Source organism: Clinocottus analis, unplaced genomic scaffold, assembly GCF_023055335.1.
Source record: "Clinocottus analis isolate CAN_PGR_092001 unplaced genomic scaffold, fCliAna1.0.p SCAF_12, whole genome shotgun sequence".
Taxonomy (NCBI): Eukaryota; Metazoa; Chordata; class Actinopteri; order Perciformes; family Cottidae; genus Clinocottus; species Clinocottus analis.
In genome coordinates, this window is record NW_027175843.1 from 1,311,564 (window position 1) to 1,328,492 (window position 16,929).

General features: G+C 41.8%; 2 protein-coding genes across 2 annotated transcripts in view; both read right to left on the minus strand.

Annotated features, from left to right (window-relative positions):
* Nucleotides 1-6,234, minus strand: part of LOC137783341 (ly6/PLAUR domain-containing protein 1-like) — a 10,575-nt gene extending 4,341 nt beyond the window's left edge. The window contains exon 1 of the mRNA XM_068573204.1: nucleotides 6,141-6,234. Coding sequence (XP_068429305.1) covers nucleotides 6,141-6,234 — 94 coding nt within the window. The remainder of the gene's footprint in view (nucleotides 1-6,140) is intronic.
* Nucleotides 6,235-12,900: 6,666 nt separating this feature from the next.
* The window catches only part of LOC137782842 (nck-associated protein 5-like), a 42,883-nt gene continuing 38,854 nt past the window's right edge, over nucleotides 12,901-16,929 (minus strand). The window contains exon 14 of the mRNA XM_068572510.1: nucleotides 12,901-16,088. Coding sequence (XP_068428611.1) covers nucleotides 16,087-16,088 — 2 coding nt within the window. The 3' untranslated portion in view covers nucleotides 12,901-16,086. The remainder of the gene's footprint in view (nucleotides 16,089-16,929) is intronic.

The window sequence follows — 16,929 nt, forward strand, 5'->3', positions numbered from 1 at the left end:
TATAATCATGAGCTTAGTGATCGTTTGAGGTGAGAAAAGACAAATCCGTCTTCCCTGTCAGTGACTCATTCTACTTCTTCTGCACCTCATTTTGTGTTATCGGCTCTCGCTGTTTTCCAATTAGTGCTGGAGATAAAAATCCAACAGATTATGGAGCCATTTACGACCGCGGGATTTTCTTACAATGGACATTTGTTTTGTTTCGAGCAGGAAATGACAAGAGATGCTGGGAAGTGTGACGGCTCCAATGAGAGCTGTGAACACAGCGGCAGGTTTCATGCTGCAGGCTGTAAGACTTCCAGCGTCCTCGCAGCACAACGTTTCCACTGGATTACTCAACACCTCCTGGGACCGCCGGTGATCTTTGCAGTATATAAAACATGGGATAACGCACAATTTAAATGAACACGTGGCCCTTTGGGTCCTGTAACTGTTGCACTCAAGTGGAGTGACACATGACAAGGGTTTCTGGAAGTTTATGTGCTCGTATTAATAATTTATTTTGAACTAAAAGGTCAGTTAACGTTTCCCTCCACTAATCTCACAAACAACTTGTTCCAACAAGCTTCTCAAGTAAATGCATGCGTCATATTTTGCACAATGTTCACAACTGTTTAATTCAGTGGACTTCATTGGGATGCCGATTATAACTTGTACTCACGGACTTACTTCCTACAGAGTTGTGTTGGCGTCAGGAGGGAAAACTTCTCATGCTAAAGCGTTAGCGTCATCACGGCGCAGAGATTCCCCTTCTTCAAGCCACGAATGACGAATGGCGTTCAGTTCCAGCTCCATTCACGGGCCGCTTGACTTAAGTGCTGCTTGTGACGGCGTCCATCACAGGCTTGTGTTGGGTGAAGACGCCTCGTCTTTCTGATTGTCTGATCACAATCATATGTTTTGAATGCAGATGGTGATACATAATTCCAGCCTGACCTCTGATTTTGGAGGTCTGTGTCTGTATGTCGACACAGTATGATTCAAAGCCTTGATTGCTCCCTGAACTCACGTTCTGGATGATTAGACCTCTGCTTCTTTGCATATATCACACACAGTTAAAATAAAATAAGTTTCCTTTCCTGTGTATTGACACACATTAAATTACAGCCTTAATTGGCTTAAACAATTAGAAGATTTCTTAAAAGTAAAAGTTTTGTCCAATAGGTTTAACAAAAAAGTGACTTCAGTGACTACTTTCCAAAGTACTCTTCCAAAGCGCGTCGATAACGATGGACCGCCAACCTGAAATATCACAGAAACATCCAATAAAACCAATAAACTGCAGCTGTCCCGGCAGATAAATGTGCCAAGACAATGCAGCACTTTAAACACGATGATAAAACTGTGAGAGGGAGCTCACGTGAGCAACTCTGTGCTCTTATACAACAGAACAGCATCTTTATTTGGAGATATATATATATATATATATATATATATATATATATATATATATATATATATATATATATATATATATATATATATATATATATATAAATGAAATCCCCACATATATATATATATATATGTTTATGGTCTCATATTTGATTCTTTACCATGTCGGTATTGCCAAGAGAACCGCTCTAACTCAATACAAACACACACAACCACCACCCTGGTACTTGGTGCTCATATTTCTCATACCAACTATGAGCATTGAGAATATTTGCAGCGACTTATTTGTCGAGCAAATATCACCAAGATGGATTTCAGACAGAACAACCGGAAAACACTTCCTAACGTTTGGAGTGCTTAGGTGGGGATTTCATTTAATTTCTGCGTGGGGATTCTAAGATTTAGCACTTTAATCTATCTTCTGCTGTCGAGTTAATTTACGGGAGAAAGGGTGAGATTTCTTATCAACTTCGGAGCGCTGCGAGAAATTTGGTCTAATGAGAATCCGCACGGTCGGCTGCACAGCGAAGAGTAAGCAGTCCGATGTGCCAGAGAGTCTGGAGGACCTCTGATTGCTTCTAAATGAGATTCCACCCAAATAAATCAAAAGACACTAGTTGTACTTCTGTGCTTTTAATAAAAAGGCAAGGAATAGGATAAGCATGTGGTTCCTAATAGTTATGTAGAGTTGGTTAAGGCCATATTTGTAGAAATCATAATCGGATATTGTGTGCAACAGTGACTGGACACAACCATGGACGTGCATCACTCGGCTCTTTTGGCTTTCATCTAAAGTCAAACTGGACGAAGCAGTGAAATTATATGGCAGTGGTTATGTGAGCCGAGATAAAGATGTCCTCCAGATAAATGCTCAGGAGGGACATTAAGTTGTTAGCAGGTATATTTTAGTTCCTCAAAATGAAAGTCATTCACTTCTACTTTCCTTTGAACTAGAAAAAAGTTCTCTATAGATATAAAATTCATCTTCAAGACAGCAGCACAATTATGTTACACAAAAACAAAATGAGGGGGAAAAGAGGAAACTTTACTCATGTCAGGCGTTAAATAACATTCAGACAAATCTGACACTTACTGGACCAACTTCTGGTTTACGCCTCACATATTTCCTCTCAGATTTGGGCGGATTCAGACTCTTCTCACAGGAAACTCAGCTGCTGTTTCCTCTCGCTATTGCAAAGTTCACAAAAGCTATAAGTTCAGCACTGTCAAGACGGTCAATGGTACAAATGTTAAACCCAATACAACAGAATCAAATGGACCCACATGGATTTACCTTAATCATGCAGGCGAATCCGCTAAACTCGACACTCATTATGCATCGTGTCCTTTCAAAATAAACTTCCGTGTTCAGTTTCCACTCGTTAGATGCGTACAATCTCTCTGTAAGTGAAACAATACTTCAGCTCTGAATGTATCGCAAACTTTAGCAAAGCAACCCGAGATTGAAAAAGCATCAGGAGCAAACACTGCCGAGACACAACACATCCACACAAAAACACAAAAGCAAACAAACTTCAGCAGCCGTGCACGGTCGCTCTATTTAACCAAATAACCACGTTCTCACTTCCCCTTCAATGATACAGTAAATTAACTTTTGTGAAAGCTAATTAAGATAAGCCGTGAAGTCGGGAGCGCGGCCGCCGCTCGTCTCCACCCGTCTCTCTGCTCTGTCGTCTCTCCGGGTGTTTAACACCAAGAGCAGCGCGACACTCTGGACAGCCGGCGTTGCAGCAGCTCGGACATGAAGTCGCCGGCTCCATACACAGAACCGGGCCAGTGACCGTGCTTCACTCTGGTGCCACCATTTCAAACAACATGAAGCTGGATTCTGGGGAGTGATGATGAAGCTCGAGCGCAGGTTCAGACAGGAAGACTCTTGTTAGGTTGGGTGCCTGATATTGTTGTCGGCAGTCTATTCATTGAAGCAATTAAACAATTAAAATGTTCCTTCTTGATTTCAGACATTGAGATTTTTAGACGCTGCTTCTTGAAGCGGCACAAGGCCCATCAACCGAAGAGTTGAGCTGCAGCAGTTTCAGGTGGTGAAATCAAGCGTCACTTTGCTCATATCTGCAGTTAGCTAGACATCACAGCAGATACAGCATAATACGATCCTACTTATCAAACATTCATCAGCTTCACCTGCAAATTAAGCTGCTCTGTGACACATCAACCACAACGGTTTGCTTTGCAGACTTCCTTTCAGAGCGATCTGAAAGGAAGCATAACGTGTGTTTATCTCGTAATCACTGCTCCACTAGGTGTGCTGCTGGATGCTGTGATAATTATATGTTTTCACTGTGACCTCGAGCACGCAGAGAGACAGGTGACAGACAGCAACTGTATAACATTACACATTTACTTAAAAGCACTTTTTTAGAAAGTGAATCTGTGCAAAGGTGATTGTGTTAGCATTTTGAGTAGTTTGGCAAAAGACAAAACACAGAATACTCTGAAAGTGTGTTGAGAGCAATTTCCAGTGACTGCGAGCAAAAGTTAATCTGAAAAGCATCCAATCCCAGAATAACTGATTTATCACCACAAGCTGAGATCCGCATCCCGGTTCTGTACCTTACAGCATCACAAAGATTTCAAATTCCAGCTTTAACTAACAGCGGCAACTGCTCGACATCGTCAACCTGCTGATGTAATGGACGACTAGCTTTAGCTTTAGCTTAGCTTAAAGCTGGACTGATCAATACTTTTCATATGAACGATCAAATCAAATGTCTATGAAGCCTAACGTGAAAGGTGTCGCTCCTCCTGTCGAACCCACAGGGAATCCAGTCGCCCTCAGTACATTTGAGTTTTTTTTTAGCATCTTTGGTTAGTTAGCTGCTAGCTATCAAAGAGAAACTTGACTCCAATGTGACGACAATAGCAAAATTAGTATTCATAGAAGTCAAGCGTCTAGTCATGCGTCTGACAAATTCACCCTTTTTAGCTTTGTTTTGGCCTCCACCAACAAAAAACATTGCTGCTAAATGCTACGTTCACCAGCTAGTCGCTAACTTTGTTTGTCTGTCCTTTGGGGCTGAGCAGCTGGTATAAAGTGACAGAAAATAGAGGACGTACGTCAACCATTCTGCTTCTTTCACGTCTACATTATAGTGACGCATGTTAACGGGCAGCTACACTTAATAAGACTCAAACACTGTCACTGATTTTTTATTCTTATCACTTGAGGACATTGCACAGAGGTGGCAGTGCAATTGAGAATATGGTTTCAGTTGAATTTCTACAACCTTCTTTTCATGCGAAGCAGCATTGATGATAACACTGGGAGATAAAGGCCGGGACGTACATGAGCATTCATGCGGAGATTTTCTTATTAAAGAACTGTCGACTCTATGGCCTGGCCTCCGGATCGGGAGCCACATTTCCAAAGACAGGAGCTCATTGCTTTTGCTCATCAGCAGGAGAAAGAGGGGCGTGAAAATTAAGTAGACCTGTGGCATAAGAGTGACCCTCAGTGTCCTGCAGCAAATAGGTCACGGTGGCACATTATTCGTTAGTAAAGAGCCAACATTTCATTCATGAAAACATGAAAATCATAGGCTGGATGGATGATCTGTAGGGTTGGGTACCGGCACCTACCGGACCGAAACGCAAGGCAGATTTCTGTGCTTCCTTTCGCTGCCCGAGCCGATTAAAATACTTTTTTTTTACACTACTCTGATGAGTCCGTCCTGGCAGCAGTTAACGATAGCTGCAGTGGCTAGCTAGCTGCAGTGGCTAGCTAGCTGCAGTGGCTAGCTAGCTGCAGTGGCTAGCTAGCTAGCATCAGCCTTTGAACAGTGAAAATGTGGAAAGGTAAAAACAGTCAAAAGTGTGTGCTTCGGTGTTTGGCAAATTGCGCCAACAGTTTCTGAGTGGAGTTGTGTTGCACACGGTCAGGCCACCTGAATAATCGAAGTTTGAAGCTGTGTACAGAGTGTGTTTTGTATGTATTTATATTGTATACTGGTAACTGTTGTTAACAGTTAATATATGGTTCAAAGTTTGAAGTTAAAAGTTTGAAGCCACCAATGCCGATATATCCGCATTAAGTTAATGTTGGCTGGATGAATTGTCAGGACTTTTTGGGAAGGCCTGACTACACACAAAGGACACACAACTGCCACAGCGTGAGCTGGTAGGTTTTTCTCCTCAGATGAAAATTAAATCGTTTATATTCATGACTTCTGTTTGAAATACTGACCTGCAGCTGAGACTTTCATTCTTTAATGATACTTACAGAGCACTGACGCGCATGTCCTCGCTATAACCTCAGATCAGTTTGATTTCTGCTCACAGCAGAGCGCCCGGCCTCAGGCCGAGAGCCCTCCATCTTTGTCTTTGTGTTAAAGGACACTTCAAACACGACGGCAAGACAAACTGTTTCCCTTGTGCCGTTTCAAAACATCCTCTATTTGAGACACGGGATTATGTGTCCGTGGTTTCATAACAAAGACAAACCGATCCTGCTCACCAACCGCTAGATGGCGCAACACTCGATAGCTTTCCACACGCGGCGATCGCTCCCGTCGCTCCAGTTTTAAGCTACATTGACTTCATGACAACAACAAAGGGAACTTCAGATCCAAATCCGCTTTACTTGGATTGAGGCCAATTTGTCGACGTTGCACTGGAGCCTGTTCGGCTCGGACATATCCTGAGATGAACACACACTTCTTTATGTTAGCGTGGGAGGAGTGACGAGCTTCTCCAGTGACGCAACTCACCATCATCCTTCACCAGGACCTCCTTCTGGCACATGTCCTGCACGTTCACGGTGCAGTTGACGATGAACTCTGGCGTGGAGCAGTCGTGTGTCATCTCCTCACACTGAAAGCACTGGATCTGCAGAGCCAGCCCTGCAAAACACACACACACACACACACACACACACACACACACACACACACACACACACACGCACACACACACACACACACACACACATTGGGGAGAGACCCCCAAGGCAAAAACATTGTTTATCATGCACGAGTCAATGTAGCTCTATTTTGCTTTGATAACATGTTTTCTTCCATACTCGTGCAAAGAAAACATAAAAATACGCAAGTAGGCATTATTTTTCCTTTGTTAATTTGCATCGATAGATTTCTCTTAATTTTGCACAAAGTTAGCATTACATAATGATATATTACATATTTAACCATTGCATTCCAGAAGCCTTGCACAAATGGTTGTCTTAATACAAGCATCAAAACACATCTGTAGAAGTTGCGTGATGATATATTTTCTCTACATTTTTTACACGATTCACTTATAACATCTTCAAAATAAATGGGATTTTACAATTTCCAAAAATTATTTTGTCAGAAATATCCACCTGGGTAGCATTCACATAAACTTACTGAAGGTTTGTTCATATATAATTCATAGCCTGGTTTATGGCTGCCCACATTACATTTTCTGATTTCTGACAAAGAGATTCCCTCTGATATTTAATAAGATATTGCAGACTTTGCATATTTAAACAAACCAGTTAAGAGAACTTGTTACCAAAAAACAAATGTCTTTGTGTATGTCGTAAGCAATCAACTGAGTTGTGGTATAGTCATATATTAGTGGGGCTTCAAGACTAATTCACATACCTTTGTTTCTTCTTGTATTACAAATAAAACGAGTTTCATATCTAAGTGAATTATTATTTTCTTGAATATTCAGACTTTTCAAACCATCTCAAATTGATGTGACAGACATGCTCAATTATTCAGCTGCATTGGAGCTGCGTTTCATTTCATTTGGCAGCATGTTGTTGCAACATTTCATCACGTCTGGCTTTGATCGTCAATACTTCTGTAAAACAGATTTGTTCATGGTGAACGTCCTCCATCGTACTAAAGGATTCTGAATGCCGAGCAGATTTCCATGAACCAGTAGGAATGCTCTCAAGTCACAAACACACTGACATCAATTTGTTGCCAATTAAAAGATTTTAGCTTACTATTTATTATTTATGTTTTCAAAATACAAGTTCAGAGTATCTTTCTGTGTTTATAAAACTAATAATGGTCCACCTTTCATAAGAGACAACCACATGCAGAAATGAGAATAAATGTTGCATTTGCTGTGGATTTAAACACTGGAAAAGGACAAAAAGATGATGTTCATCATGATAAGTTAATTGGTCAACATCAGCAAAGCTTTGCCTGCCGATGTTGCATTGAACAGGAGTCTTGATCGTGGAAGTTGTGAGAAATATGTTCAGTGGTGGACTAATTACATGTACGGTGAACGTTTTTACAGTTTCAGAATGAAATCTAATGTAATTTTTACTCCACTACATTTATTGTAATCGATTTAAACTCAAGTAAAAGTTCTCCCTCCACCAGTCTGGAGCAGTTGGTGATAACTGGAGTCGATGGTTTCAACATTGTTGATCAGCAGCCTTCATGAAAACTTACCGAGATGGTTTCAGGCGCACATGAGCGCGTGCCACAGTGCAACAATCTCCTATGGGTGTCAATAATAAATGTGTGGCAATCGATCCTTTAACCTAAAACCCGTTCAAGGTGTCCATCATCACAAACACGAGCCACAACCAGAAAGATCTACTCAACTTTAGAGAAAGACAGCGACGGGTCCGCGCGCATCTCTCCAAGCTGCGCGCGCCCATTCTCCAAAAGGAACCGATAAGTTTTTAGTGGCAACCGACTGTTTTAACCCCGCGAGGTGTTCCCGCCGCGTGTCCGCGCGTCCTTACCTGAGCGCAGGAGCAGCAGCAGCAGCAACGCTGAGACGGTGAACAGCCGCATGGTCCGCGTCGTGCGGCTCGGAGCAACAACATGAGAGGCGGATGTTCTCCGGGTCTGAAGCGCAGAGACGCAGCAGCAGCTTGGCAGCCTGAGCGCGCGCGCGCGCGGAACCGACGCTTCACCTCTATCTGCCGCGGACGCACGCGCGCCCGCGCTGTGTATACCACGTGACCCAAAAAAGTCACTGTTTCGACAGCGATGCAATGGAAACCTGTAATGTGATATCTTTATATATCTTTCTAACATTACGTCATGTTTTCTCTTTTTCTACAAAGTCCCTTAAAAACCCAAATGGATTTTTCCCCAGTTGGTGCAGAGATGATGTGTTTCTGGAGTCTGTGCAGTAAGTTAGCATCGCACCAGTTCGCTCGACAAAAAGCCAATGGGATTTCCCACTTCCCCCAAAAAGCACACACAAATAAGTAGAACACAAAAATAAAGTTGTTTCTTCATCAAACTTTCCTCATCTGAGGAGATGAAGGGAGCAGCCGATGGGATTGTCTGTTGGCTTCTGGGATTCTTGCAGAGAAAAAGCTGCAAACGAGCACGTGTGACACTTACATGATTTGTTCAGCAAGAGAATCTACACAAATAAATAACACTACGACGATATGAATGTCACGGCCAAACTACACAATGTCATGTGAGCATAAACACAACGAGGCTGTAGAGGCGGACGAGTGGATGTGGTCTCATTTAGCCACGAGCTAGCAGCTAACTGCCTTTTTGAAGACATGTACAAGCTTCAAAACTCAATGAGAAGAAGAAAAAACTCATTTTTTTGTCATATTACATAGTTTTTACGTACATCCATGACATTTGGTCTCTGCATTGAACCCTTCCACAGCAATGTAGGAGCAGTGGGCTGCTGAAAAGCACCCTGGGAGCAACTCGTGGTTCAGTGTCTTGCTCAGAGACACTTTGTCATGCAAACCATGGGGACAGTGGGGAATCGAACCGGCTACCTTCTGGTTTCAGGACGACCACTCATCCCACCTCATTTCAGGCATCTAACCGAACTCCCATTGAAGAGAACCCATTGATTTTTGGGACAATGGAACCGGAAGAGCAACTGCTGACTTGTTTCCGGGTTTTAGGACTCTATGCTGCAGCACTCTCTTGCGATCAATAAAGCCTCCTGAAGACTCCTAAAGAGGTTAACAGATGTTCATTTTTCTGCTCTTCCGACCACTTTAAATCTGTCTTATAAAGGCCAGATAACTCCAGAATCTCTGCTTTATATTTATAGCTCGTCATTTCACAGAAATTAAACTGACGGTACAGATTTAGTGCTTTCACCTCCAAAGTCCCCAATCAGAGTTTAGGCAATCTCAGTGCGGAAAATCACTTCATTACTACGCTTCAGTTCTATCCGCATCCCCTCTTTGACCCAGTATATCAAATCTATTGTAGATAATAGCATCTACACACATTGTTGTGAAAGCAGGGGCGTAAATACAGACGATGTAATGTGGGTGCATTTGGCATTTGGCAAGTCTGAGGGCATCTGGTGGATGGACGGCTAGAGGAAATGAAGGAGCCAAGAGGGAATGTGGCGGTGGAGGCTGAGACAATGTGGGGAAAAGATCTATTATTCAATTAAAGGCAATATATCTTCACTTCACTGTGTCTGCGAGGACCTTTCAAACAAACAGTACAGGATTTTTCTGATTGGACGAAAGCAAACTTAAAAGCAGTGTTTGAGTCACGTTGGTTTTGTGGTTTCAGAGGGTAAAAAAAAAGTTTGATGTAGGGCCTCAAACGGCTATTTTCACGAGCGAATCATAAACCAACATGTGCCTGAGGAAAAGTTTTGCAGGCTGTGAAATGCATCATAAGTTAGAGTTCAACAGAAAGACTCTCAGCGTGGGACAAACGGCGTGAAGGCTCTGGGAAGTGAAGCACATTAAAAAACTAATAACACCGTCTGCAACACTTAGGGGCAAGGTAAAAAAAAAAAGGTTGGATACTCTTTCACATATTCAAAAGACGGATTAGTCCCTTCAGTGCTGTACAGCGTGGACTAATATTTCATATAGGGCCGAAACTCTGCTGAACAATTTCTGCTCGGTCGATTTTCTGGCAATGAGCCACAAAATCCACCTGTTCCTGTCCAGACGCCGAGCTCATTTATACTGCATGTGCCTCACCAAACCTACATGGAGAGGAAGAGGAGCATTTTGGTGCAAACTGCTGATCTGCAGCAAAGAGGAGGGGTGGTCGCGTAATGCTGTGTCATTGTTTACTGGTCTCAGAGGATCTCGGTCCGTCTCAATCCTTCGCCAAAACTCCAATAGTTTAAGTCAGAGTCATCACAATCAACCTGTTTCAATTACTGGATGAAACACGTCGTCAGTGCTCAAGAGGCTGCCGGGAAGTTTGTGATTTACTGAGCTCATCAGATGACATGGATCTGTCACAGCGACGCATTAAGACACACATAAATGCATAAATGTCACGAGTACCTTCTTTTTGCATAACTTTAAATTAGCTAACGGGTCATTTTCACGACATTTTAGGCAATGTGAAGATTCGTAACAAACAAAACACTATTTACTCCTCGCAGAAATGTCCAGGAAGACATGAAGTGAAAGCTCGCTGCTGTGAAAGTAACACACACAACAGGCAGCTATCCTTTGAAGCTGTCAGAATACGTTGTTTTGTCTCATCAAAACTCCTAATTTAAGAGTTTTACATAATTTGTAGAATGACAAACACTCTTACAGTCAGGCATCAGCAGTGAGAGCGACGTTAGCAGAGTTTAGCTGAGTGTGAGCAGCTGCAGCTTCTCCTCTCTGAGTGTCCTGACATGACTGATGGCTCACTGGGAGGCGTTATGCACTCAGCCTTTCAGAACAGCACCACTGATCAAGGATGACCATCAGATCAGGAAAAAAGGCCTGCTGCATGAAGCATCTTAACATTTTTTTTAACAATATGTCCAAAATGAGCTCAATTTATTAGTGACATGTGAGAGGTTGTGTGTATTGTTGTTAAATTATTGCCCATGAATCTAAATGAAATCATTATGTCAACGAGAGTAAGACTTCAGGACTTAAAGCGTTTGCTCTGACGGCTCAAGGTCACAGTGTCCTTGGTGCTGAGTGGCTTTTTGTTGACCTCATTTGCAGTGAAGAACAATATATTTAAGCTTCTTTGTTGTCCTCGAGGACAAGGACGTAATGTTCACTGGGGATGGGAGGGGAGGTGGGCGGGAACACACACACACACACACACACACACACACACACACACACACACACACACACACCTGCCTCACTTTTTAAAATCCTATTCGTATTGTTTAGTTTGATTTTTGGTTCCCAAACATTTCTAAACATGTGTTTTAGTTTAACAGATGCATGCAAATATCATCTTTTATTGTGAGCTACATAACATTTCTGGGCACCACGTTGTCCTGTAACGTTCAGCGTCTCAGAGAAGAACAACAACAACTGGAAGACACTGATTGATTTGAAGCCTTTTCCTCTGAAGTCTGGCGTCCTTGTTGGGAGAAGCACCTGATTCAGCCTTCACGTCGCCCTTCTCACCTGATCAATCAGTCCAATCAATCTCACCTGCTCCCTTGGAATGATGTTCAGTTTGGATGTCACATCACACGGCGGAGGAGAACGCGGGAACGATAATTGTCACGGTAAGATTTGCACAACCGCACACTGATTCATTCATTTGACGACGGCTCTGTGCTCACTCCTCGTTGGGCTGTAAGTGTAAACGGTCAACAACGTCTGGCGTCAATGAACCTCGTTAAAGGAATCATTTCACATTTGAGGAAATCGCTAATTAGCCTCCGCTAGAATAACAACATTGATATCATGCGAGTCACGGGTAGAAAAGTTTTAGTTCTGTCTTGAGATAAAAACAAATCTGCCTATTAGCTTCCTGATTAAGGCGCCTGAGTCTTGGTTTAGCCACAACGCTTCATTGCATAATCCTCCTGTGAATCTGAAACACATTTATTTGTCCAGATGAAATACAAAAATCTAAGATTTTGCTTACAGAAGCTCAGAGGCAATTTCTTACAAATGTTTTAAGCTCAATAAATGAAGAGCTAGGCTAGCTGTCTGCTAAAGTAGGACAACTAAACTAAGCATCTCCCGGCTCAAGCTTCATATTTAATATATGGCATCAATCTTCTCCACTAATTCTCTACAGAAAATTATGAAGCATATTTTCCAAAATGTAGAACGATCCCTCGAATGTTATGGAAAGATTGTTTAGATGATAAAAGAGGAACACACCGACAGTGTTGATTTCAGCTTCCTTTACTTTTTTTTCTTCACCATATGAACCTCAAACCAATTACTGCGACACGTGAATGTGAATCTGGGAATGAGCATTTTTCATCCCTGTTTGCTTTTTCAGTTTATTTTTTATCTGACGGCGCTGTCGGGCAGCTCAGCGGGAGTTCGCTTCCAGTTTTGAGAAACACCGGTCCAGTGCACATGACATGTCGGTTGAAATTCTGCAAATTGTTTACTTTAAATTGAATAAAAACACCACAACACTTGTTGTCACATTGCTCTGCAGCGCTCCAAACGTTCACAGATGTTGGGCCGGAGCCCGAGCCCTGGAGGAAACTTTGTCGGCATAAAAATCCTGTTGCTTTTTCAGAGCCACATGAATTCAGTCCAGTACAACAAAGTAAAATCCTCAACGTTGTATAAGTATTGAAATAGTTTATTTTTTCTTTCCTCTTTTACATAAAACAAACAATATCAGTAATATACAATTCTCAATCCGTACTGCTAAGGTGACTGTCACACGAGAACATCACTGTTATTATTATTGGGTTTTAGAAAAAGAAAAACATTTAGAGGGAGACTACCTGTAATAGTGAGTAACAATATGTGCAATAAATGGTAAATCACACTCATCAGTGCAGAGTACAAATACAGGGCATTAGAGTAAATGTTAGAAAAATACAATACTCTTGTGAGAGTGAGACTCGTGCTAACGTGAGCCATTTTAAAAACACAGACACCATGCTCCATCTACCCGTATCAGTACAGCCAAACTGTTCCCTGATCCACGAACGCCTCGTCTCACCTGTACGCTACATATTTCAGTCATTACACCCGTGTAATGCTATCGGCATGACCTCCCCTATCCGTTTACAAATATTACCTTCAAGGTATATACATGTAGCAAGTGAGTAAAGAGTTAAAGAGGTAAATACAGTTAGAGGACTAATGATATTGTGCAACGGTACAGTGCTCCATGGTTCTACATCACGTGGAAGTGTAAACTGTCTCTAGTGTTCCAAAACAATATGGCTGTCGTCACCATGACAAGTCTGATATGTCGATTTAATTGCATTCATTTTCTGTTTATCATTAGCTCAGATCAGTGTTTGGCAATATGCATTTTGGCAAACATTTACGCACAAAATGCCGACCAAGGTGTGAGGGAGGGGGGGAAATGTCGCCGAGCGGCTAAGAGCATCAAATATGTCGGGATGCATTCAAAACACCAAAAACATTACTATAAAGGACACAGCACACAAAATAGAGAGATAAACCGGTGAGGAATTGTACAGTTAAATGTACAGACGAAAACTGACAAGAGGAAAATGTTGAGTTCAGGTAGTAAACCATTACAGTGCAATGACGTCTGGTGTGTTCACAAACACCCAGAGCTTTGCCGTTGTACGTTTCTGCAACCGGAAGCATTGAATGTTTCTAAAACGTAAATACATATCTCAGTCTTGTGTCACACGTGGTTAACATTGTAAAACAATTGGTTATGTTTAGGCAATAAAAGTACTCGGTTGAGGGTAGAAAAATATTGCGTTCACACAATGACGTAACAATACAAAAACATTAAGTGACATGCATGAATTCAATGTCTACTTTTGGTTTCACACGGCTCATGAACATGTGTTTGTTTGACCCATCCACCATCAATCCCACCCGCCCCGACTGGACTTTGTACTACGTCAGAAACGCTGCGTGGCATTCAACGTATCCGTCGCTTGCAGAAACGCACAATGCCAGGATTCTTCCCGAGGGACTGGGCTGGTTAACTGGCTGCATTGAAATGGTTGTACATTTTAAAGTTGAGGTTTACTTATTAAATCCACAGCATCTATCAGAGACAATACATTGTATTTTCCCTGAGCTAGCACAACAATGTCCACAATGTGCCTACTAGTAAATGTTACATGCAAAACTCACTGCTTTGTCTTGATGTCATAACTGTGGAGATATGTAAAAAACGCAGAATGCAGTCGACGTGTGAAGAGTTTCATGACAAGATGCGATGTTTTTGCAACGTGACTCTCATCTGAAGGAATTTCAAGCGTGATAGTCAGACTTGTGATGAATGATATTCGAAATAGACCTTTGCTCAACTAATGAAAATATGTAATGTGTTTAATATGTCATAAAAACTGAGCAGTGCACATTAAGTTCCACTCGTCTGAGGGTGGTTTGCATGCAAATTGAGATTAACATTGTGACGATAAAAAAAGTTTCCAACAAGTCAGTGCACACTTTGAAGAATCACATTACTAAGTCAGGTATAGAGCTCATGAATGGCAATCAGTAGTAAGTGCTGTACATAAAATGTTTTCAAGGATGGAAGTCATAATTTGTGATCTTGAGTTTATAAGGTTCCATCAGAAAATAAATTACTGACATTTATTGGCGCTTAGATATTTATACGATCTAAAGCAGAATTAGATCTTCACATAAACATTTATTAAAATGCTCATACATTGCTGGAGAATGCAAATATGTGTAGCTAAACAATCCATGCTCAGCAGGATTTTACTGGAGGCTTTTCATTTGCATCATTAATCTCCAAAAGTGGCCACAGCTGGTGCCATAATGGAGGTCTGGTGGTGAACTGGATGTGCTTGTGCAAAGTTAATTAAGTGTTCGAACCTGCACTCACCGATTTTTTATTATTATTTTTGTATTTTGCTATAAAATGGAACCAAATTATTACTTTAGGTTCTTTTAGCTCATTGTTTTTGTTGCACAGCCAGAGAAACCCCCCGTGCGCTTACAGCATGGACCAAATGAGAACGCTACCGCGTGGCTAGCTAGACCGCCAACTTTTTCTCAAGAGTTGTGGAGATCAAAAGTGGGATGAAAAGACCATATTTTGTATAATATTTGTAAAGTGGCCAGTCAAACAGATTGCTTTTGCTTTTTGTCAGCTGGATATGAAAATAGGTAACTGAAAAAACGTTAGCTGTAATGTTAGCATTGGCTCTGTTCACCAGTGGCCACGTTTTAAGTATTAAAAAACAGGTTATAACCATGTATGACATTTGCTGTCATGTGTTTCCATGTTTAGGTTATGGAAGTATAAACAGTGGGTCCGCAGAGTAGCTAGCAGAGCAGCTAGCAAACGAGCATGGTTGTGTCATAGCAATATAAGCTCACAGCTGCAGGACAGGTACGTTAGCTTAAACCGGGCCCACCGTACAGGCAGGAGCTTGTGTGCACTGTGTTTATGAGATGATTACAAGTCGTCATGAGAGGTGCTACAGTGGCTAACACATCATCACCAAAACAAAAGAGCCGGTCAAGTTCATGTTTTTGTCAAAAATTGTAAGACCTCCAGTCCTTTGAGACAGCAGAGCTGTACATTTAGAAATTCAACCAGCTGCTCCCAGCTGATGCCAACGAGCTGCACACCTCCAAAATGTCTGCCAGAAGGTTCATTCCTTCACCTAACGGGCTACTCAGTATCTCCACCCTGCACCGAGTCCAGGTGGAAGCCCACAATGCCAAGCTCAGTTGTTGTCCAGCTCTGAGCGTTTCATCCTGACACAGAGACGCCTTCTCCAACCGGCGGCACTGAGGGATTCTGCATGTGTGTTCAAGTGATAAATCCGACTGATTGATGGACTTCTCGGACTACGGCTCAGTAACTCTGAAATGGGAAATGTAGAGCAGAGTCAGATCCTGCAGCCCGGGTGCATGCAAAGAACATAAAATAAAACATCTGCCATATAAAGAAAAAGTAATATATCATTTTATAAATTGTTTTGAATAATGCAATATGTATTAGTTTGTTTCCCTGAAAATGATTAAATCACTGCAATACACATCCTCTGTGTGTGCCTAGAGCCTGCACACAAGGAGCCAATTTCATTCAAAGGAAAGTCAGGAACTGTTTCCGCTGACTGCACAGCTCCTTAAATTACAGTTTATGATGATTTCAATAGTAAAATGTTGTTGGAAGTCAATTTAACATGTATCCGTATCAGTTTAACAAATGCAAATACAAACCGACAACTTGTGATTTGATTGCAGTGTGCAGCGAAGATATTCAAAGAAACAAACTGCCCTGCATGTTAATGTGAAGCTGCATCTCTTTCCCAAGATAAATCAGCTGTCTGGATTCAACTGACACCAGATCTGATTCCTGGATCGTGACTATTGGAAAACTGTCTTGTACAATGTCTTTCTGTGAATGAAAATGGATTCATTAAAAATCATGACATCCAACGTCATCATAGAATCGTTATGGGCATTTTGTTTGTGCCTGTGCAACATCCAACCTGTGGCTAGTTTTCAACCCACAGGTCGTACATTCTTATCTTATATTCACCACACACACATTGATGTTTGTGTCAGTCATGTGTTTAGCATGTACTTTTGAGAGTGTGTGAAGTGAAATTGTTGCACTTCATCGTTGGAGCTACATCCCACAGTGACTCTCAGAAGTGACAACTTCTTCATTTCTCTAGTTTTTTTTGTGGAAATCTACC